Source organism: Aotus nancymaae, unplaced genomic scaffold (assembly GCF_030222135.1).
Source record: "Aotus nancymaae isolate 86718 unplaced genomic scaffold, 86718_ANA_hifiasm-v0.15.2.pri h1tg000002l, whole genome shotgun sequence".
Lineage (NCBI taxonomy): Eukaryota > Metazoa > Chordata > Mammalia > Primates > Aotidae > Aotus > Aotus nancymaae.
Genome location: NW_026988413.1, coordinates 54614615 through 54639498, shown reverse-complemented (window position 1 = coordinate 54639498; position 24884 = coordinate 54614615). Strand labels below are relative to the sequence as shown.

Below are 24884 nucleotides of genomic sequence, written 5' to 3'. Positions count from 1 at the left end.
CTCTTTTCTTTTTTTTTAATATGAAAGTTTATTTGGGCCAAAGTTGAATACTGCAGCCCAGGACACATTTCCAAGTTGCCTTGGCTTTTTTTTTTTCATAAGCAAGATGAAAGCTGGAACTAAAGTAACTGCCCTTTTTTTTTTTTTTTTAATGAAACTATCTCCAGTTATTCTCCAGCATTTATTAGATTTTTAAAAATCAGTCAACCACTAAGAAAGTAGCATTTTGAGATGACGATTTCATTATTGTTATTATTTATTTAATTTTTTGAGACAGAGTCTGGCTGGAGTGCAGTAGTGTGATCTTGACTCACTGTAGCCTCCATCTCCCGGGTTCAGCAATTCTCCTGCCTCAGCCTCCTGAGTGTCTGGGAACATAGGCGTCTACCACCACACCCAGCTAATTTTTATATTTTTAATGGAGATGAGGTTTCACCATGTTGGCCAGACTGGTCTTGAACTCCTGACCTCAGGTGATTTGCCCACCTTGACCTCCCGAAGTGTTGGGATTACAGGCGTGAGCCACTGAGCCTATAAATAGATGACTATTTTAATATGAAATTTAAGAATAGCCACATTGAAAATTTTATAATTTAATTATAGAGATAATCTCTAATTATTGTAATGCTTTAAATTTAAGCTTTAGCAGAATTTAATGGCATCTATATTAATTTCTTAACGTTGATATGCAGATACTTTTAGTTGAACATATGTGAAAGACTCACTTTTAGTTCTAGGTGAAGAAAAGTATCCTGAACACAGCAATCTTTGCCGGTGTTGATGATTATAATAAGCCTATATGCTATATGTTTTCTTGTTACTTGGGTTAAAATGTTAAATATAAATAATATACTTCATTGGCACAAATGTAAACTCTAAGGTAGGGTATGCTAAGGAAATAAAGAGCTGGCAGTAAATTTGTCATTTAAAAAATTAATTTGTCTATCTAATGATGGTATAAAAGAAATTGTATTTTAAACAGAGTCACCTTTGGCAGAAAAGTCGAGTGACTATAAAATTTCTCAAAGAAAGTTTTCAACATTGCTGCTGTCACTCACAAGATAATATGCTACACATACAAATATCTAGTAATTTTAAATTAATAATTATTTCCGGAATAATCTACAAAAATGATTCATTGTTAATAAATTCAGGAACCACTGCAGCTCACTTTCCAGATTTCTGGCTTCTTAAATCCAAAATCTGTTGCAAGCTCGAGCTTTCAATTAGAAGGGCTCCATGCAGATGGAAGATTATACAAGTGTTCTTTTCCAAGATTAAAATTCACTCACATCCTTTTATAATGTGTACTTAAATATGCTCTGTGCTGACATTGCCCTGAATAATTAAATTGTCTCAACTGATTTGTGGTAGAAAAGTCCTGAGAATGATTAGTATTTTCTGGTTACTTAGTATAAAGCATAATTTAAAGTTATACTATATTTATTTTCTGATTACTTAGTATAAAGTATAGTATAAAGTTATCTTTATAATATAAAGATTTGTATAAAGTTGAAAGTTCAGATCAGGGTTGTATTTAGGGTAACTAACTCTGCATCTTGATTTGCCCATAAACTTCAGAAGAGAGTCAATTATTTGGAAGGAACTCAAGAGCAGCAGAAATGATTAACCAGTAGCCAAACACTCACCCCACTGAAATGGAGAGCCATTCCCGACGCCACAGCTCCACACACTGTGCTCAATTTCCCTCCGTTCACAGTCAGCCAGTTCTGATTGGATGGAGACCGATTGAAGTTGTCTTTGAGTTGGGTTGGAAGAGAGGTCTCAGGGTCATCACAGTATAGGCCACCCCACTGTTCATCACAGCTGGATGCAGAGCAGGAGAGAGGAAAAGTCAACATCAAACAAAGCCCCTGCAAGCTTGTTCTCAAATTGGTGAAGACTACTCTTTTCCTAGTCTAAGATGATGAAAAGTTACTGATTTTTAGAGAGCTTGCCAGAATTCACCTGTGCTCCTTGACTGTGCTTTAGGTTACAAATAATCTATGAATTAACTACCTCTGATATTTCCTATGGTAGTGATTCAGGGTTATAGGTGGAGAGAAAGAAGCAACTTCAAAGAATCTACTAAGGCAACTCTTATATCACACAGCTCTGAATGGCTGATAAAAAATGGCAGCTGCCAAAGTAAGGTGCCAAAGTAGGTCCCAATAATATACAAAATGGGTCTTTTTAAGAGAGGCTTTGAGCCACTTAGGAATTCAAGAGGCCATGGTCCTAAAAGCAGAAGATACTTCGGGGAATAAATGTCATTTGTTACTAAAAGACTGACTTCACTGTTCAGGGTGGAAGGGGACATGAATATAGGACTGGGAGGCTCAGGAGTCTCAAGGGTTGTTCTGGGTATGGGCTGAAATCATTAACCAAAAAAAAAGACTTCCCAGGTGTATGGAGATTAGTGGGAGATTGTACCACTGCACTCCAGCCTGGGTGACAGAGTGACTCCATCTCAAAAAAAGAGCATAGAGGCCCATGGTGAGTGTGTGCATGTACACACACACACACACACACTCTTCATTTAAATTATTCCAAACACGCTGAGGTTCTCTAAGAGTAATGTAATAGGCCTGTCCATCAAATACCTCTGGTAAATTGACCAGACGTCTACATACTTTCTTAGGCAAACAACACAGCAATATAAATTAAGCCACAACAAACACATATCCTTACATACATCCAGACCTAAGTGAGAAAAATACTTATGATGTATTAGTTTTGGTCAGAACATACTGAACTCCTGAACTTTTTCTAATTTTATGTTCAAGGCTCGAGTGTATCACAGAAACACAGAAGGAAATAAAATATAGTTAATTATAATTCATCTGTCTCCTGACAAGATAGCTGTTGGTCAGTCCCTAATCTCCAAGCAAGAATGAAGGTACAGTGTCCTTCAACTTCACAGTTAGCTGAAGATCATATTTCAGAAAAAATGTACAACTTAAGGAAGCATGGGAGTGATTCAAAAACCAGTTACAGAAAAGTCTCCTAGATGGAATGTGAATCAGGAGCATTCAACAGAAGGAAGAGAAAAATCGACTTACACGCAGTTCCCCTGGATGCATCTCCCATGGCCACTGCACATGTCTATGCAGCCATCCCCGATATAGACATTATCTATTGCCCATGTCTGCTGCTTGTCAAAAGGAGCTGGTTGATGCCAACGGAAACGAGTGGCTTGGGACCTTTGAAGAAGAAAAGAATTTTAATGAAGGATGCTGTGGAAAAGAAAATGTGTTCCAGTACATTTGAACAAGTGCATAGAGAAATGTAACACAAAAGCATGTACATTTGTACTCCTGTTCTGAAAAGAATGTTCATCGTTACAATGTTCTTCTTATTTTTTTTTTTTTTTGAGACAGAATCTTGCTTTGTCACTGGGGCTGGAATGCAGTGGCATGATCTCAGCTCACTGCAGCCTCTGCCTCCTGAATTCAAGCAATTCTTATGCCTCAGCCTCCCAAGTAGCTGGGATTACAGGCATGCACAACAACACCCAGTGAATTTTTGTATTTTTGGTAGAGATGGGGTTTCATCATGTTGGCCAGGCTGGTCTTGAACTCTTGACCTAAAGTGATCCACCTGCCACTTTGTCTCCTAAAGTGCTGGGATTACAGGCATGAGCCACTGTTCCCGGCCTGCCGTTATTACAATGTTCTATACAAAACTTTGTTTATAGTCAGACCAAACCAACCAAACCGTGATAGCTTAATCATACATTTAGGCCCAGGGATCTTTCTAAGCCTCGTAAAGAACAGACAGTCAGAAACAAAAATGAATCCCAAAACGGGAAGCCTCAGGGGAGCTGGGAGCCTTGGATTTCATGTGGGAAGTACCCTGGAGTGACACCAGAGCTGCTGCTAACTTGTATGCGCAAAATTGGAAAAGATGGCTATCCCTCTGGATTTGGCTTGGGAACACAATATGGGCTGGATTTCAGCTTCCCACTTGCTCCCTAACTGGACAGAGAAAATTGTACAGAGAAAAGAGAAAGCATGATCAATGAAACCAGATTTATTTTACATCGATAAAAAAGTGATGTAAGTAAAACTAAAACAGAGGTTCTCTCATTCCAGAGACAGAAATCCATTTGCTCATTCACACCATTCTGGGAGTGTCTTGTTTGAAAATACAAAAACACATGTGCTTTCGGAGGCACTAGATGGCAGTAAAATCCCAGCAATGCCTGAGGCTCAAGTGTGTTGAACATGAAAAGACTTTCAGAGAAATCTGTTTATTAATCCACATATGTTCTGTCATTAAGAGACTGTTAATCATTTGACTGAGGAATATCTGTTTTAGGCAGGACAAAAGACCAAACGACAGGAAGGAGTTTGCCTTTTCCAAATGAAAATATTTCTATAAAGTTTAGAAAATGGAAAAGAAACAGACTAGAACTAAAATCTTCACTCTGAAAGAAAGAGGTCAGTCTGATACATGTCTGTTGAGCGTCTATATACAAACTGGTTTCTCCATAATTCTGCTTGCTCCCCACCTTCTGCATGTTCCTCCAGCAGAGTGATCTCTGCCCTAATAAGCTTCTGTCACAACCTACTGCATTTTACTTAAACCCCCAGTCCTCTCCTTGGCCCACAAGGTCCTGCCTGAGTTTCCACCTGAACTGGGGCCTCTGCTTCCCTCTCTCATCATGGTCACTCGCCTCGGAGCACTATTTCTTCCCTTAGTTCCCAAAGCACATCAAACCCCGTCCACCTTTCTACCTGTATGAGCTCTCTTTCTCTGTCTCTCTCTATCTCTTTGTCTCTCTCTCTCTCTCTTTTTTGAGATGGGAGTCTCACTCTGTCACCCAGGCTGGAGTGCAGTGGCACAACTTCGGCTCACTGCAACCTCCGCCTCCCAGGTTCAAGTGATTCTCCTGCCTCAGCCTTCCGAGTAGCTGGAATTACAAGCACCCTCCACCATGCCTAATTTTTTGTATTTTTAGTAGAGATGGGGTTTCACTGTGTTAGCCAGGATGGTCTTGATCTCCGGACCTCATGATCCACCCACTGGCCTCCCAAAGTGCTGGGATTACAGGTGTGAGCCATCATGCCCTGCCTCTCTGTCTTTCTCTGTCTCTGTCTCTCTCTCTCTCTGTCTGTGCCTCTCCCTTCCTTCCTCTCTCTCTTTCTGCCTGATTAACCCCTGTCTGTCCTTTGGGTCTCAGAGGAAATGTCAGGTCCTCACAGAGAATTTTTCTTCCTGACCCCTTTTAAAATGATGTTTCTTCCATGCTATTCTCTCTCATAGCAAACGGTTGTTTTCCCCTTACAGTATTTGTCACAATTATAGTTATATATATTTATAGTTATACATATTATACATATAGTTATACACAATTACAGTTATACATATTATACATTTCATAAATGTCTGTCTCTTCCTTGGAACAGTAAGTTATAAGGAAGAGGGCGGGGTTGATTCCTTTTTGCTCAACATTGTACACATCGTGTACAGCACCTAGATCTTAGTTGGTGTTCTAAAGGTCCAGAAGTTGGTATCCAGGGGCTTCCATTCTCACAGTAAGCAATGTGGAAATGCACCCACCCCTGCAAATTGTGCAATTCAGTGGTTTTGCTGATAAATTATTTTTAATGACTACACGTACCTAAATTTATTTATAGCTATGTCTGTTTATCTGCAGCAACAACTTATAATTAACATAGTGGAATATCATCTTTCCACTGCACATAATAACTCGGAGTCAACATTTACATATTTATTCTGTCTTTTTTTTTTTAGACTATAGGCTTGTGAAGGGCAGAGAATCTCTCTGTATCCCTTAGGGGAATATTGTTTTGTATCCTCAGTGCTTATAGGGAGTAGGTAAGTAATAAACTTTCCTTGTTCCTCTAATATCTTACATATACTTCACCAAAGCCCTTGTCACCTGGTATTAAAAGTGCCTATTCATATGTAATTTCCTGTTAGATTATTTTCCTTAGTTATCATTTTATTGGTGGTGGTACCTACAGCTGGAACTTCACAAACATTTGCTGAAAGAATATTAAGTTGGCAGCAATTAAGACACTCAGGATGATCAAGACACCCTACAAGAGATGTCCTGTAGGATAGATGGGCAGGACCTGATGTCAGCTGGCCCTGGAGGGATGGTGATTTGATGGTTGTTAAAGGGGAAAGACAGCTTCCCAGCAGCTGAGAGGTGGTATGAGCTGCCTAGCAGGTGGTTGCTTTCTGTGCATTGGCTGTGTTTAATCACAATGTGGGCAACCACTTAGAGAAACCGTACAGAAGATTTAAGAGCCAGATGCATTGTTCGGGTTGACAGCATTTATGGGAACTTCCAACTCTGACATTTTCAATTTGTGCAACTCTTTGGCATTTCAAAGAAAAGGAAACAGTAAGAAACCACATGAAAAATGTACTAACAGGGGAGTTGGCCCATCAGGAGTAAAGATAAGTGAGGGCTTTCATTTGTACTCTGGCACTAGTAGGTTCTATGTCCATGGTGAGTAACTAAACATATGATAAAGGAGTTAAATGAGATGATTTTTAAGGCCTCTTCTCAGATGTGATGATTTTCCATTCTTAGGAATAACTACACCTAGTAATTATGTACCCATCAAACAAGGATACACATACTATCCAATATTAATTTGTAAGAAGAGGAAACATTTTCACTAAGAACTGGAATACAAGTTAAAAATGAGAGTTTGGAAGTTGAATTGCCAGGATTTCTTATTCCCAGCCCTGTCGCAGCTTCACTATGTGAAGGGGCCACATCACTTATGTTTATGTGCTGACACTTCCCGGTCAGTAAAACTAGGAAGATGCTACTTTCTGCCTCACAAGGGTGTTGTGAAAATTAATTAGTTCCTGTTTACTAAGACCCATGAGTGTCTTGGTGGAGTTCCTTGGCGGATGTTATCGTTTATCTTTATAATGATGGCTACCATCAGCTGCTACTTCTTGGAGTTGGGGAAAAATGGTCCCGGAGAAGATCTCTCATTTTTCCATATCCTTGAACTCTCTCCTCTTGCTTCTTTTGTGGATTTACACCATTTCTTCCTCATCTACAGTATGCAGTAAGTGTTACATCAGTTTTGTTTAACAGATATTCATTGCTAAGTAGTTAAAATATTACTGCTAATAGTCTGGTTCCCTTCACTGGCCTCCCACGTATCTCTCCCCGTACTACTTCCATATCTTTTAATGGATTTCACTACACATTATGGTATCTCCATTTTTGCTCTTTTCTTCAGAATGACTTTATCTATCTATGAAGTCCTCACTGTCATCATCATCATGATGAGAAAAAACCCTTTGAAAGGAATGTAATTTTTTAAACCTCTTCATCCTTCCCCGAAATATCTTTTACTTCCAAAGAGATACATAAAATATTTAAGCCTAGAAAATCTAGCCTAACGATGCCATTCTACCAAAGAAGAAGATGACGCCCAGTGACCTAAGTCTCACACTGATTCACTAACAAAACTCAGATAATGCAAGGATCTCTTGGTTCGTGATTATTTTGTATTCTCATTAAGTAAATCTTTCAAAACTCCACAGCAACCTCCACAGTATCAACCTACCCTTATCATTACCCGTAAATATGAACAGTTGTTAAGCTATGGGAAGCTGTATGTGTCTTGACTCCTGTGTCAGCTTTGCAGCTGAAGCCCCTGGCCTTCTGTGACAAGCAAGAGACTCCGCAATGTCAGCCCATTTTAAAATGTGTGTATATATGCCTTGCAAACCAAGACCTTTCCCTTATATTTTGCATACAATTTCCTCCACTAGCCTATTTCTTTGTATTAGACAAAGGTGGAGAATATTCCAAAGAAAATATGTAAGTGGCCAATAAGTACAGGATAAGAAGCCCAACATCATCAGCCTTTAGGAAAATGTAAACCAGAACCACAGTGAGATACAACTTCACATCCATGAAGATGGCAATAGTCAAAAAGACAATAACAAGTGCTGGTAAGAATATGGAGAAATCAGAGTCCTCTACATTGCTGGTGGGAATGTAAAAGAGTACAGCTGCAGTGGATAAAAGGTTGTCAGTTTCTCAAAATGTTGAACATAATTACCAGCAATTCCACTCCTAGGTATACAGCCAAGAAAAGTGAAAACATACATCCACATAAAAACTTGCACAGGAATGTTCACAGCAGCATAAAAGGTAGAAGGAACCCAAGTGCCTATCGAGTAATGAACAGATAAATAAAATGTGGCATATCTATACAATGGAATATTATTCAGCTATAAGGAGGAATGAGGAGCTGATACAGCCTATAATATATCACACAACACTTTGATGCTAAGTGAAGGAAGCCAATCGTAAAACAAACACACATTGTACGATTCCATTTCTACAAACTGTCCAGAACAGGCAAATACAGAACATAGCTTAGTGGTTACCTAGGGCTTGGGGGAGGGGTAGGGAGTGACTACTAATAAGTATAGGATTTCTTTTAGGGGGACAAAATATTCTAAAATTACACCGTGGCGTTGGTTTCAACAACCTTGTGAGTTTTTAAATTTAGTAATGACTAAAAAACATTGAATTGTACACTTTATTTTTTATTTTAGTTTTTTGAGACAGGATCTCATCTCGCTCTGTCATGCATGCTGGAGTGCAATGGTGTGATCTCGGCTCACTGCAACCTCCGCCTCCCAAGTTCAAGCAATACTCGTGCCTCAGCCATCCAAGCAGCAGGGATTACAGGCACGCACCACCACACCTGGCTATTTTGTATTTTTAGTAGCGATGGGGTTTCACCATGTTGGCCAGGCTGATCTCAAACTCTTGACCTCAGGTGATCCATCTGCCTTGGCCTCCCAAAGTGCTGGGATTGCAGGCGTGAGCCACCACGCCTGGCCAATAAGCTTTTTTAAAGTAAAGAATATTAGCTACAAAAGGCCACTGTTAAAACGCAAGTTTTCCTTAGGAATCATAATTTAAAAATCAATGGAAAGTCCTTTGTTTACATAGGTAAGTAGAAAGGGGGTCTGCTGGGGCCTAGTTAGCTTGTGGAATGAAGTCCAGGTGAGCCTGCCCCTGTGCTAAGCTGCTCTGAGAGTACCAGAGTAGGTGGAGTAGGTAGACTCTGAGAAATGGCTGTTGTAGGCTTGGCACCTTTGTTGGGATATGAGAAGGTTAACATACAAAGACAGCAATGGCCGTACCTTTAGTGTGCTTTTATGTTCCAAACCCATGTTTTATTATAGCAGAGTGCTCCTAGAATCATAAGCACACTCTGCAACTGTGAATAGATTAACAGCCTTTTTGAGGAACAATCTTTCTAGTATAATATGCAGGAATAGATTATTGAACTGTATATTAATCCAAAGTTTATGGTACAGTGATTAGGAGAGAATGTGTATCAGACAGAAAATAGTTCCCTGTAATGTTTTCAGTACTTTCACATTTTCTATTTGCATCAGTCTATAGTGGCTTAGAGATTCTGTTCCTGGTATTCATGTCCTTAATCCTAAGAGGGGTCTTGGGTGCTGTCATTGAGCAAGTTGAGGTAGCCTGGCCTGTGGCTCCCAGGAGAAGGGTCTTTTACTATTCCCAAAGCAAGGCAGGGAAGACTCCAGCATTGGGAAAAAGCATGTTCCAGCTTAACTAAACAAAGGGTCACTGCCCATGACCTACAGACAAGAACTAGAGAAAAAGTAGGCTCTAGAAAAGGGGCATGAAATTGGTGCCAGGAGTGTGAACGAATTACTTATGGTGAAAGCCCTGAAAGAGTGAGGGAGAAGGCACAAAGACCACGCTGGGGAGTAGGTCCTCATGATCCACTGAGTTACCTAAAAGAAGGAAGTAACACTTTGGAGTGGAAATAACGGGGCTAATCTTAGAAACTGTCTTCTCTAAGGATGTGGAGAAATAGCAACATTTTCACACTGTTGGTGGGAGTGCAAATTAGTGCAACCATTGTGGAAGACAGTGTGGCACTTCCTCAAGGACCTAGAAATAGAAATACCATTTGACCTAGCAATCCCATTACTGGGTATATACCCAAAGAATTATAAATTGTTCTATTATAAAGACACATGTACACATATGTTCACTGTGGCACTGTTTACAATAACAAGGACTTGGAACCAACCCAAATGTCCATCAATGATAGACTGGATAAAGAAACTGTGGCACATATACACCACGGAATACTACGCAGCCATAAAAAACGATGACTTCGTGTCCTTCATAGGGACATGGATGAATCTGAAAACCATCATTCTCAGCAAACTGACACAAGAACAGAAAACCAAACACTGCATGTTATCACTCATAGGCAAGTGTTGAACAATTAGAACACATGGACACAGGGAGGGGAGCATCACATACTGTGGTCAGTTGGGGAGGGCTAGGGGATGGACAGCAGGGGGCAGGGAGGGTGGGGAAGGATAATGAGGGGAGAAATACCAGATGTAGGTGATGGGGGGATGAAGGCAGCAAACCACCTTGCCATGTATGTACCTATGCAACAATCCTGCATGATCTGCACATGTACCCCAGAACCTAAAGTACAATTAAAAAAAAAAAAAAAAGAAATTGTCTTCTCTAATCATTTCACAGGTGTGGGGTCTGTGAGCCAAGAAGAGGTGTTTGTATAGCTCCTTCACTTTAGAACTAAATCTAGAATCCAGTATGTCCTGACTTAGCAGGTTATTGCTAAACTTGATGTGCTGCTGAGAACCCTAGTTGTCCTGGATGGCAGTCAAAGGCTGGAAGACCTGGCATAGATCTTGCAAGTAGCATCCAGCAACTTAACCCAGGCATCCCAGATCGTGTGACAGAAACCTCTCCTGGTAACGTTTATACACTGCTGGTGGAGTGTAGACTAGTTCAGCCATTATGGAGGACAGTGTGGCAATTCCTCAAAGACCTAAAATATAGAAGCACTATTCAACCCAGCAATACCATTACTGGGTATATGCCCACAGGAATATAAATTGTTCTCTTATAAAGACACATGCACATATATGTTCTCTGCAGCACTATTCACAACAGCAGAGACATGGAATCAACCTAAATGTCCATCAGTGGTAGACTGGATAAAGAAAATGTGGTACATATACGCCATGAAAACCTATGGAGCCATAAAAAGGAACGAGATCATGTCCTTTGTAGGAACATGGATAGAGCTGGAGGCCATTATCCTTAGCAAACTAATGCTGGAACAGAGACCCAAATACCACGTGTTCTCACTTATAAGTGGAAGCTAAATGATGAGAACACACAGACATGTAGAGCGGAACAACACGCACTGGGGTCCGTCAAAGAGTGGAGGGTGGGAGGAGGGAGAGGATCAGGAAAAATAACTAATGGGTACTAGGCTTAATACCTGGGTGATGAAATAACCTGCACAACAAACCCCCATGACACAAGCTTACCTATATAACAAACGTGCACATATACCCCTGAATGTAAAATAAAAGTTAAAAAAAGGAAACTTCTCCTGGTGATTATAATTAACAGTGTAAATTTGTAGGACACCAAAAGGCTGTAATATTTTGTGAATTTTTAGGTAGCATTAATTTGTCCACAAAAGCATCTATACTGCCATTTGGTTTTTTATTCTCCTAAACTTTCTTATAATACACTGAGGTCTGAATATTTGCAGGAGGGAAGTGTTTGGAGTACAGTTTATGACTCCACACAAATGGAATAAAGCCCTTATAAGGTAGCCTAGGTCCTTGATGGTATTGCTCTGGATCTAGGGTGGAAGGAACATTACAGAGTTAGCAATAGAAGAATTTAAATGAGCCACCCCACGGGGCCTTTCTTTCTCCCTTGACAGAGGACTAATGGAGAACTCTGGAACTCTGAAACGCCTACTCTAGCCACTGACTGTGTGACTTTGAAGAAAACAGAATAATATCCTTGTGTCTTAGTCTGCATCTAATAAAGGGAGGCAGAGACTAGAGGTTAAAGGAGACTTAAGAGACATTTCAACCAATTATATTGATTGTATCCTGACTTGAAAAACAGCTATAACGTGTTGTGAGATAAACAGGGAAATTTCAATACTGAATATTGAATAAGTATTGAATAAGAAATTATCATTAATTTTAAGGTATGACAATCTTGCAGGTTTTTACAAAGTTCATTTCTTTTAGAGATACATACTAAAATATTTATAATTGAAGTAATATGATGTCTGGGATTTGTTTTAAAATAATATGGGGGGAGGCAGGAGTGAGCAGTGCAATTGATGAAACAGTGTTGGTCATGAACTGATAAAAATATTGAAGCTAGGCAATAAGCATATGGAAGTTTAGTATACTATTCTCTTTAATTTTGTGTATTTGGATTTTAAATAAACATGTAAGCCAAAAATAATCTGTAGTCCCTTTAAAATCACAGTATAGCCTGGGCGCATAGCTCATGCCTGTAATCTCAGCACTTTGGGAGGTCGAGGCGGGTGGATCACCTGTTGTTGGGAGTTCGAGACCAGCCTGACCAATATGGAGAAACCCTGTCTCTATTAAAAATACAAAATTAGCCAGGTGTGGTGGTGGATGCCTGTAATCCCAGCTACTTGGGAGGCTGAGGCAGGAGAATTGCTTGAATCCGGGAGGCAGAGGTTACGGTGTGCTGAGATTGGACCATTGCACTCTAGACTGGGCAACAAGAGTGAAACTTCGTCTCAAAAAAAAAAAATCACAGTATAATTTTGATTTAAGAATTACAAATAAAAGAGAATGGCTAACATTTTTAGGTAAGGTAATAGTTTTATTATTTTTGCTCATAATTACAGTTAGTAAAAATAAAAACCAGTGTTCTAAGCCCACTGAAGCATAAAATATATTGTAACATCTTTAAAATACAAATACTTTCTTATAATTTATAAAACATTTTCTTACTGGAGAATGACTTATGTTTAACTGTTAAAAACAATCCTATATGTACCAGTATTTACGAAGTACAGCCAAGTCTCAAATTCCCTGTTAAAACTTTGACAACAATGTTGACAATTTATAAAACTTAAAGGGAATGCTGACTATTTGGGCATAGTTTTAGTTTCTGTTGTAGTGGAAATGGAAATAAATTTAATTTGTTTTAACACAGTACCCAAAATATATTACTTATTCAGTATATAAAATTCAACAGTACCATGGTTTATATCAGACAAAATTATTTTATCATGTTCTGCAGTACTGAAAGACCAGAAAAACTTTGGTTAACTAATAGCAGTGATGTTCAAAGTATCAAAATGTTGCATGAGAAGATGGATATATAAGAGGAGTCCAGTGCTTCTTTAGCTTGGCTGAAAATTTGTAACAAGCTGTTGTTCAAGTAATGTGAATGCTAGGAAAAAGCCTTTCTTTTACTTTTTTTTCTTCTGAGACGGAGTTTCAAGTCTTGCTTTGTTGCCCAGGCCTGAGTGCAGTGGCATGATCTTGGCTCGCTGCAACCTCCGCCTCCTGGGTTCAAGCGATTCTCATACCTCAGCCTCCTGAATACCTGGGACATATAGCATGTGCCACCACACCTGGGTAATTTTTTGTATTTTTAGTAGAGATGGGGTTTCACCGTATTAGCTAGGGTGGTCTCCATCTCCTGACTTCGTGATCCACCTGCCTCAGCCTCCGTGCTGATATTACAGGCATGAGCCACCTCACCAAGCCTGCAAAAAGGCTTTCAAAAGATACTGTTATGTTGGAGGTGGCAGTGGACAGAAATAAAGAGTACTAGGGCAACTTCAAATAATCTTTCCTTTAAAAAATGAACTTGTAACTCCCTTGAATATTTGAGGAACTGAGTAAATATTATGTTTAGTTATTTGGTTTTCTTAGCATAAGACTTTTTCTTTGTTTGCAGTGATGGTATGCAGAGATATCATTAAAAAAACTCCTCTCTCAATTTATTTACCTGAAAGTGTTATAGCCTCCCCTCCTCATCTTTTCCCCCAATCCTTTCACAATCTTGCCCTTTTTTGTGCACAGCACCTTTCCTTAGAACTTCCTGAAGACATTAAGTAGCTTCCATGCTGTGGCTAAAGCCACCTGGGCATCCAAAGTATAGTTAATCTTTAAAGAGGGTGGTATCAGCTAGGTCATTAGGGCTAGCAGAAGGGAATAGATCATCTTCAAACTGTGACTTAAAATAGCCAAGTCACACCTGAGCCTTCCAGCGGCCACTCCTCTCCTCCCTTTCTCAGTGGATTTGGGTTACCTGCTCTTCCACTGTCTGACCCTGGGTCTCAGCTGATATTCAAGAACCCACGCTATTTGAGTCACCTCTTATTTTTAGGTCTGGGGTTAGTAAGAAGGAGGAAGTAGATTCAAATTAGAGGCTATGAAATGGATGTTGGCATCTTCCTCTTCTCCTTTTCAGTCTCTCTCAAGAACTTCTGGCATTCCTGCCTTCCTATTTCTCCTTGGACCGTATCTCTTAGGCAGGCAATAAAGAGGCAGTACTAATATAGTGGTTAAGCCCATGGGCTCTGGTGCCAGACAAGCTGTATTTATTTCCAGTATCTTACTGAAACTATTCTTTTGAAGGTCGCTCATTATCTCAAATTGAAAAATCCAGTTTTTTGTGAAACTTTTTTATTCACTACTCTCTATAGTTCACTATAATTGAAGGCCATCTCTTCCTGCTTGATAATCTCTTCTCGCCTGGCTTCTGGATAAGATGTTATTCTGAATCTTCTTTCTGCCTGAATCCTCTCAACCCCCTTACTGGCTATTTCTGCCCCTGCTATTAAATTCAGGAGTCCTCTCCCTTTTTTAAAAAACATTCTCCTATGGAGGCAGATGCAGTTTTACAGCATTGCTTACTACCTCTATGTTCTTGCCCTCCAAAGTTCATTATCTTCTCTTGGGCTCAGATCTTCACGTCTCTGTCAAATGGACATTTCCATTTGTACCTCCGGCCATCACAGGTAATCTGGCATCATTTGACTAAATTTGCCATATTATCTCTCCTGCAATCAACTTTAGCTTGCTCCCCATATCTTCTCACTATTTTACTAGGCTTCAAACTATAGAGTCATCTCTTGATGTGTATAATGGAGAAGGAGAAATTAGTGGCTGGGTTTTTATAAATTCTTTCTTTGAGATGTTCTTTCATATCTGCCTCATTCCCTCAGCTGTAGCCCAGACTTGTTATTTCACTTAGAAGTTATTGTCACAACACCTTTGCCACCTCCTTTTATGTGAATCTGTCTGTTCTCCCGATTTTTTTTTCTTGGAGGAATATTCTCAGCTCAAAACCAACCATGGTTCATTTTGCCTACAAATCTAAACTCCTTTGTCTTGCTTCAGTGCTTGGTATAAGTTAACCCAACTCTACGAACCAACATCTTTCCATAGCTTCCAGATACGAGCCCTCTGAATCGGCAACTCATGTGCTTCTCCCAGGCTTATATCTCTGTGTCCTTGCACTGTCCACATTGCTCCCCTCATTTAGTGTTCTTTCATTTACCCACTTAATTCCTAGCCATCCTTCAAGGCCAGGCCCCATCTCTGCCATGAAACACTTGAATTTTAGCTTTCAATATCATCTCACATTTCTTGATACCTGAAGCATTTCTAGCCCATTCCTCAGTGAAGCACTAAATTATATATAGCAGGTATTAATTTTCAGTTGTTTCTTGGGTATATGTATAATTTTCCTTAACTAGACTGTAACCTCCCCCAGGGCAAGAATTTAAGACAGTGCCCTACCCATTATCATTGGCTCAGTCCCATTAAAGCTTAAGCTGTGACTTAGGAAAACTTGCCTGAGGTTGAAGTCTGATAATAAACTTGTGTTAAGGTTAAGAAGTGTGATTATGTGGTTAACTCATGAAAGTAGAAACAATTTTCATTTTTAATAAATCTTTACAATGTTCTCAACACTTCCATGCACAGTTATGAGATTTTCATATGGTAAAAAGGATCTCCATTTTTTCAAATGAAGAAACTGAGGTTTAGAAACACACACAAACAAAACTTGCTTAAAAGCTCAAAGGGCTGAAAAGGCAGAGCCCTCCACTATACTACAATGCTTTTTGTTCATTTATTTATAAATCATCTTCTTTCAGGAAGATCTAACTTAACTAATGTATATGGCAAGGGATAGAAACTATGAATCTATCTACTCCAATTATTTAGGTTTTAACACAGAAACACCTGGAGCAGAGGGTGATGTATCTTGTGTTTAGTTTCAGTGTTCGCTTCCTACTGAGGAGCACCAGCATCCATTCGGTTTTGCAATTCAGAGACCAGGGAGTCATCTTCAGCATTGCCCTTTCCCTCACACTCCCACGTCAACTTCATGACCCAGCTTGGTCAGTTTCATTGCCTCCCATGTCTCTTGACTTTCTCCACTTCTCTTCATGTCTACTGCCTGTGCCATCAGCATTTCTTACCTCTTCAAGAACCTCTTGACATCTACTCTTATACTCTCCTATTTTTTTTTCCAGTTAGAAGGGACTTTTCTCTGGATACTATGAAAGTCCAAAAAAGCCCAACAGTTGCTGGTGAAGTTGTGGAGAAAAAGGAATGCTTTTACCCTGTTGGTGGGAGTGTAAATTAGTTTAACCACTGTGGAAGACAGCGTGCTGATTCCTCAAAGACCTAGAGGCAGAAATATCATTGAACACAGCAATCCCATTACTGGGCATATACCAAAGGAACATAAATCATTCTATTATTGATACACACATATGTTCATTGCAGCACTATTCACAATAACAAAGACATGAAATCAACCTAATAGCCCATCAATAATAGACTGGATAAAAAAAATGTGGTACATATATATCATGGAATACTATGCAGCCATAAAAAGAAATGAGATAATGTCCTTTGCAGGGACGTGGATAGAGCTGGAAACCATTATCCTCAGCAAACTAATGCAGGAACAGAAAACCAAATACCACCAAATACCACATATTCTCACTTATATGTGGGAGCTGAACAATGCGAACACATGAACACATGAGAGGGGAAAACACATACTGGGGCCTGTTGGAAGGCTGGGGGTGGAAGGAGGAAAAGCATCAGGAAGAAAAGCTAATGGATGCTGGGCTTAGTACCTAAGTGATGAAATGACCTGTTCAGCAAACCACCATGGCACACATTTACCTATGTAACAAACCTGCACATCCTGCACATGTACCCCTGAACATAAAAGCTGGAAATAAAATTTAAAAAAACAAACTTTTCTAAATGTAAATTTGTTCGTCTTCCTATTGCCAAACCAAACACTTTACCAGGCTCTTCAGTGTTCCTATAATGATCCTCCAAATCTTTTTATTTTTATTTTTTGAGACAGAGTCTTGTTCTGTTGCCCAGGCTGGAGTGCTGTGGTATGATCTCCATCTCGATCTCAGCTCACTGCAACCTCCACCTCCCATGTTCAAGCAATTCTCTGCCTCAGCCTCCCAGGTAGCAGGGATTACAGGTGCCCACCACCACCACCAGCTAATTTTTTTTGTGTGTATTTTTAGTAGAGACGAGGTTTCACCATCTTGGCCAGGCTGGCCTTGAACTCCTGACCTCATGATACACTCATCTCGGCCTCCCAAAGGGCTGGGATTACAGGTGTGAGCCACTACACCCAGCCTAAACCTCCAAATACAACGTACAATGCTCTTCATGGTCTGACGCCATCTCATACCTTATTTTGCTCCTCTCTGTATCTGATCCATATATTCAGCATCTCAAACACATCTGCTCCCTCCTACAACTGGCTACTATCCCTGCTTGGAACACTCTTACCCTTACACTTTACCTAGTTAACTTGTATTCATCCTTCATATCTTACCTCAATTAGCCTTTTCTCAAGAAAGCATTCCTTGGCCTTCTTGGCCCAGTCACATCACCTGTGATACAGAAACTTAGAGCATCATGTACCTGTTCTCCATCACTTATCACAGCTGAATTTTATATTTACACGTGTGATTATTGGTGATTTATGGCCAATACTCCTCTCCTACCAAATTAAAAGCTCCTTGAGTCAGTGATCAGTTCAGCTCCCTCACAGGCCTAGCACATAATTAAACAGTTAAAAAATATTTGTTGAATGAGTGACTGAATGAGTAATTGCTACTGATGACTAGTGACCATTTTAGTTTGGTGAATGGTTTGACGTCAGTTTGTGACCAGCCAACCTCAGCTGACACTCATTACGACTGTGCCAACAATACTGGGATCCTAGCCTCATGGTCATGTGATAGGTGAGTAGATAAGCCTGCATTTGTGACACAGTCACAGTCATTCCCAACCCTTACTGAGCACGTCTTTAAGTTGTCAGCATCATGTTTGTTTGTAGCAAAAAGTTACAAACTGAAATCCTCCATTCTGACCTGCTGGACCACATAAACACTGACATTTCAACACATTTCCAGATAACAGAGACAGTCGTTTGAACTTAAAACAAGCAAACACTATAATTGCTATGGAACTGAATGTTAAAGTAGATGTAGTATAGATATGTTTACTCATGTTTGAAACAAATAACTCTGAGACTGGCATGTTGTTCTAATGATCTTTGGAATATGGCAGAGAAGTAAGTCTGGCTTTGGTTCCCTTCATGCACATTTCTTTTTGAATTACCCAAAGGGCCTTGTTACCAGGCAGTGTCACCTTTAAGACAACTGTACATGAGCCTTGAGGGTAATATAATAGACAAACTGCTTATTTTCAGTGTGGAAAAGGGGGAAACGGATGTTCATCAGATTTTTCAAATAACATTTGAAAGGGTCAAAATTCTTGTAGGTATGTACAAGAGACAATTAAAATATATATTAAAAGATGAAAAATAATTACTTTTCTTGAGTAAAAGACTCGAGCATAATGACTAGCTGGAGTAAATCTTAGAATGTCACCTATTTGCAAAATGTGACCGAGTAGCTGGGTAATAATTCATAGAATTCATAAAGACTTAAAAGACTGTTGCCTTAATGGAGTTTTTTTTCTGTTTTACTTATTAAGATCGCCTTAATAATTCATGCATGGCAACACCTTTAATGAGCAACAAAATCTCACGTATCTCATTTAAACTTGGCAACTCTGCTGACAGTTAATATAGTCTCGTACCTCTGAGCCAGCAATTGTAAAGCAGCCCTAGGCTGTTAGTAACTGCAACCATCCCATTTATGATAGTCCTAAGAAAAGTTACGCCCTAGATGAATGGCTGAATTTTATGGTCATTTGCTATGAAAATTTATTCATTCTTCATTTGTGGGAAGATGACAAAACAATAATGAGCCCAAACTCTAACTCTCGTTCCACACACTGCAATGCTTGCTTTGCTTCTTTCTTAATGGCAGCAACTGAAAACCATTTTCTTGGAGTAAATAGAAGTTTCTATCAAGATGTTAAAGCTTTCCTCTAATTAGCACCTGGTTTAATGGTGAGAGTGTCATGTAACACTATTCTACTAGGCAAAGTTAATTCGCTGCTTTACTCAAATAGGAGGGAAAATGCACAGATAATTAGATTTAACTTCTTTATCAGAATTTACCAGGTAATTTAATTTTTATTTATTTACTTTAAATTTTTTTTGAGACAGGATCTGTCTCTGTCACCCAAGCTGGAGTGCAGTGGCATAATCATAGCTCACTGCATCCTGAAACTCCTGGGCTCTAGTGATCCTCCTGCCTCAGCCTCCTGAGTGGCTGGGACTACAGGCATGTGATACCATACCTGGCTAATTTACAAAATTTTTTGTACAGATGGGGGTCTGTGTTTCCCAGGCTGGTCTTGAACTCCTGGTCTCAAGTGATCCTTCTATACCAGGCAATTTTATTAAGCCCTGATCCTTTTCCATAGGGACGATAATGAAAAACTCATGTTTTTCACATAAAAGAATGCTTCAGGTGATAATTCTTAAGATAATGTTCAAAAGAAAAATTTAAAAGCAGACATAATTTTAATATACATTTATCTGCTACATTCATTTATAGGACATCACTCACTCCTATATTTACAGCAGTGTCACTAGCAGAAAACAGACTCTGTTTAAGTCTATTCTGTATCCAATGGGCCTATTTTAAATGAATTGTCTGGGCATCTCTGAGTTAAACTGGAGAAGCCAAGTGATGCAGCCACTGTTTTCTTTTGCAGTTCATTCTTTAAAAATATTAGAGTTAAAAGTCAGTAAAGGCCTGGCTTATGGGAAAACATGGGATAATGTCAAGATAAAAACTGGTTTCTATTTCACTCATAACAACCTTAGTAATTCATGCAGAGCAACACCATCAGCAAGTAACAAAACCTCACATATCTCATTAAACTTGACATGCCAAATTGTATCACATTTGGGCTCACTATACGTAGAAGCACGTGTTGAACGTGTGGAAGCATCTGTACCTGGTATAAGGAGGGAGAGGCAGAGTGATTCTGGTCCACTTGTTGAAAGTGTCTGACACCAGGATCCGCTGCAGATGATAGCGACTGCATTCTACATTGGTAGGCAGACAGTCCCTTACCAATGGGTGCCACGACAGTCCAAGATCTACTGAGTATTCCAATTCAATAGCTGAAACAGGAAACATTATTTTGGATGTAAACATATGTCTGCAGACCACGGAACCAAAATTGCTTATCATGTTTCCGTATGTTTTAGTTTCATTCAAATGTCAGTGTGATTTTTTTCCCTATATTTATATTTCCTACTTTGAAATGCTTCCTCGTTTAATTTTTCCCTCTGTATATTACTAGTTATTATTTTTAAATATTCATGTTGAAATAACCTTTAAGGGGATATGATCAAGTGAAACATAAAGTAAAATTTCCTGAATCACCTCTTATAATGAGAAGCTTTTGGAACAATCATCATGACGAAAGTATTGCTTCACATACAGTTACAGTATATGAGTAGCTGCATATAATTGCTATGATATATTTGTAATTTAATATAGTGATAGAATATATACCACAAACATATTTAAATGGTATATAATTTAATATAGTATAATACTTATAAATTAATATATTGTTTGTTTATTTAATGGTTAACATACAAATAAAGAACACATCACGTATTTTAATAATTAGTGTTCAGTTAAAAAATTGATCAGACTTCTCAAATTTGGACCACTTTATAGGAATCCTGACCAACTAATGTCAATTTTGCCCCTAGTATGGATGAAACTCCTTAGAAATTGTAAACTCTCTTTTGCTTATATATCTTGCTCTGCTGTGTTACAGAATATATATAAAATATGGAGATTGGAGGGGTATAAGGAACGACTTGAAGGCCGTGGAATATGTGCCAATGTATGTCGTCAGGTTGTGGGTCTAAGGAAAGATAGTGATTTCTTTCCTTTTTCTTCTTCTGGAACATTCAACCTATAACCCTTGTCTTATATTTCTGTCTCCCTATTCACTTTACAAACTGCCTAAGTCCCCGCCTCCCTTTGGAAATGGCTTTCTCTAGGGCTGTGGTTCTCAGTCTTGGCTGCACACTGAAATCACCTGGATACCTTTAGAAACAACTGATTCTTGAGTCTCCCTACCAGAGATTCTGTTTTGAACTCTTTTGGGGCATGGCCAAGGTGTCAGGGAGCTTTAAGGTGATTCTCCCACGCAGCCAGTGTGAGCCCACATGCTGCCCTAAGGTTTCTTGGTAAATACAATAATACAATGGCCTGGTCTCAGTCTTCATTGTGCTTGCCTCCTAACAGCATGGGACATTATTGATTACTCCCTGATTCTCTAAATGTTTTTTTTTTTTTGAGGGACATTATTCTGAGTCTCCTGTCTTTTATTCTGACTCCTTTGCTAATCTGCACAGCTATGGCCATTCTTCCAGACCCTGTTTCTGGTCATCTGTTCTACAAGTACACTCTTGATTCAATTATCACCTCTGCGCCCCAAATTTCCCGATTTCACATCTTGAAATAGAGTTTGTGTCTACCGAGCCTGGCGCTGTGCTGGATGCTGGGTGCGCTGTGATAAGCAGTATAGACACAGTTCCAGCTTTCTACACTGTATGTCTTCTTCACTAAAGGATATCTTTACTTAGAAGTCCTTTCACCTGAATTAAGAAAAACTCACCACTTTCCCTCATTAACAAACATCTACTAGTAACTACCAAATTTTATCAATGGCAATACTTTTACACTAGTTTTCTGGGTCAAAAATTTAGAAGTTATTTTAGCCTTTGGCATCAGAGGTTGTTAAGAAAAAACACAATTTAGAAGTTTTTTAGGAATTTTACTTTTCTGTCTCTACCCTCTATGTTCAACCCAGTCCTGAGATCTGCTGCTTTTTTTTGCATTATCTCATATCAATGTTACCCATTTCATGTCTCTTCATGCCACACAGTGAAAGTCTACATTGATTCCTGCAGAGATGACCACTGGCTTCTTCACTGGAATTCTTCTCTACCCACCTTCATTGGCTCTAGGGCTAATCTCCCTGAAACATATCACATCACCCCTCTGAACTTGTACTCTCCTGTTCATGACTTTATCAAGCACAAATCCCCAAGCCTGCCTTTTAAGGCCCTTCTTAATTTGTTGTCAACTCCATTCAGCAACTTTCCTCTTTCATATTAACATTCATTTTAACCTCTCTCAGGAGGCTGCACCAACCTGTGTAGAAAGTACACATGACTGGGCTTACAAGGGCAGAATTTTGTTCCTGGTGCTGCTGCAGGCTGACCATGTGATAACTTACTTCTCTGGGTTCTTCTCCACTTTCTATGTGAATAAGGGAGTAAGAGACTAGACTGTTTTCAAAATCCACACACTGTGCTCTTCTCCATTAGATGCAGACCAGACCTGTTGAGGCTGGTCTCCTCTCAGGAGAACTCCACATCTGCTTCTTTGTTTCTGCTTCCAACCTAGTTTGGGGGTCCTTTTTTCTCCATCCATCCTTAAAATCCACTTCAACCATCAAGGTTCACTTAAGACTTAGCTCCTTTGTGAAATGTTCCCTAACTCCTTAAACCGGCCAAACATTGGTCATCTCTTGCTCCCTTGAGTTCTCATTACACTTTGTATCAGCACTCCATGGAACACTTGATTCACCTGACTCTCTTTGAGGCATCCCATCAGCTAGGCTGTACCTACTGAAGAGAGGGTATGCACCTGCTACTTTTCCATCTTTATTTTTCCCAGTTCCATCCCCGCTGACTAATCTAATCTGGACTGCATCTGAGGTAGAAAGAGTTATCTCTGGCATTCCTTCTGTTAAGTTTAGACCAATGAGAATATGAAAAATTGTGAATTTTGCAGAACCTTGAAAGTAACCAAATTCCTCACAGTTCTGCCTCCCCCTGCACCCAGAATCTAAAACTGAAAGAGGCCCTTGTGAACATTCTAGTTTGTGTCTCTTGGAAGAAGAGTTATATGGGGATGTGAAAGACCAGGAGACTGAGAATCCTGACAGGTTTGTAAGTTCAGGTAAAGAGTCCAAGTGTGCAATGATGCCAGCTTTTATCTCTCCTAAGATGGGTCTGTGAGTGTGGGTGCATGGTATGTGTGAGTGTATGCACACACATACACATTACAGGGAATGCAAATTGGTCACAATGAGGGTGGTCTGGAATGTGCTATGATCCACGATGGCAAAAAATAAAGGCAAAATGGGAACAACAAAATTTCATCATTTTGGGGCATATGGAGAGGAGATAATAACTGGTTTAATCTAATACTCTGAGAATTATAATCTGTGAATATATATATTAATAAGGCATATATATGAATAAATCATATCACTTATTCCTGGCATTCTCAATGTGATGAGAGTCCTTAATGGAAAAATACCACAAATGTATCCTTTATTCTGCAAGTCTGATACTAAAAACCCTGGATTTACAAACTATTATTATTTAGGTTACTTTATAAAAGAAGTCTTCATGTATGTATACTTAAAAAATAAGCTCACATTCTGTTGCTTTCAAAAACAAACTTTTAAAATTTAATTTATCAATGCATGCAATATTTTCAAGAATACAGTGTGGTTTGACTAAAAGTGCACTTGTGTTTTACTTACAGACCTATCAGAGAGGCAGAGTAGTCCTACGACAGAGGGAGGCACAGAAGCTCATGCACACATGACTGTCGCTCTATCTGGGGATGGCATACTCACCGTAACAAGAGTCTGTGACTGAGCAGGAGGCAGCGAAGTCTATCTGCAGGAATGAATCCTCATTCACGGCAATGTCTGTGCTGACCACGTAACGGGTGCTGGCCTTTTCGATGAAGACCAGGGCATCACCAGTAGAGCCACACACGGGCATCTTGGTGCCTCCTGGGTGAAGCAGCCATTTCCTACTATCTAGGGTTGTGAAATCATCTTCCAAGACCGTATTACCAGAAATATTTCCTCCAATAAGAATCTGAAATGTATTTTTTAAAAAACCCCAATTTTCCATTTAGTTTTCAGATATGGAACGTTCTACCTTTTTCGTTTGTTTGTTTTGACCTGTCAGCCTGCTCAGAACTGGCACTGGACAGCCAGCAGAATGTGAGGAGCCTTTCAGAATGCTCTTATTTACGTCTGCTTGCCCATCTGGCAAGAAGCTACAGAAAACAAATCAAAGGATTGACAAAACCATTCACAGACTACATTGGCCAAACTGTGCCTTTGGAAATGACATGTACCCAAGCTGGGAAGCAAAATTTGGCTTATGTGTGACTACTTTCCATGTACAATTTCTATTTAAGGACAGCTGTACTCTAAGGCATTTTAGTTCCAATTCTTTGCATGAACTCTACGATTTGTTAACAGGTTCTTTGAGTCCTATTTGATACACATTTTATTATGTATAAAGATCCTTTGGAGCAGTCTATAAGAATATGGGGGAGATTTATTTATTTTTTTCTTCAAAGGGTAGGAAAGAGGATTTGGGAACTACTGCATGTGGCACCAATGCTAATTTGCACATTTTCCTTTTCAGAGAATTATAACCTTGTATCACGCTTGATAAAGTCTCTCTA

At 39.4% G+C, this 24884-nt stretch overlaps 1 protein-coding gene across 4 annotated transcripts in view; it reads right to left on the bottom strand.

The window, feature by feature from the left end:
- RELN (reelin) overlaps positions 1 to 24884 on the bottom strand; it is a 527812-nt gene that overhangs the window by 41879 nt on the left and 461049 nt on the right. For all 4 annotated transcript variants that reach the window (XM_021673084.2, XM_021673089.2, XM_064374717.1 and 1 more), the window contains exons 45-48: positions 24034 to 24283; positions 20305 to 20473; positions 3063 to 3203; positions 1650 to 1827 (exon numbers count right to left, since the gene is read on the bottom strand). In XM_021673084.2, coding sequence (XP_021528759.2) covers positions 1650 to 1827; positions 3063 to 3203; positions 20305 to 20473; positions 24034 to 24283 — 738 coding nt within the window. The remainder of the gene's footprint in view (positions 1 to 1649; positions 1828 to 3062; positions 3204 to 20304; positions 20474 to 24033; positions 24284 to 24884) is intronic.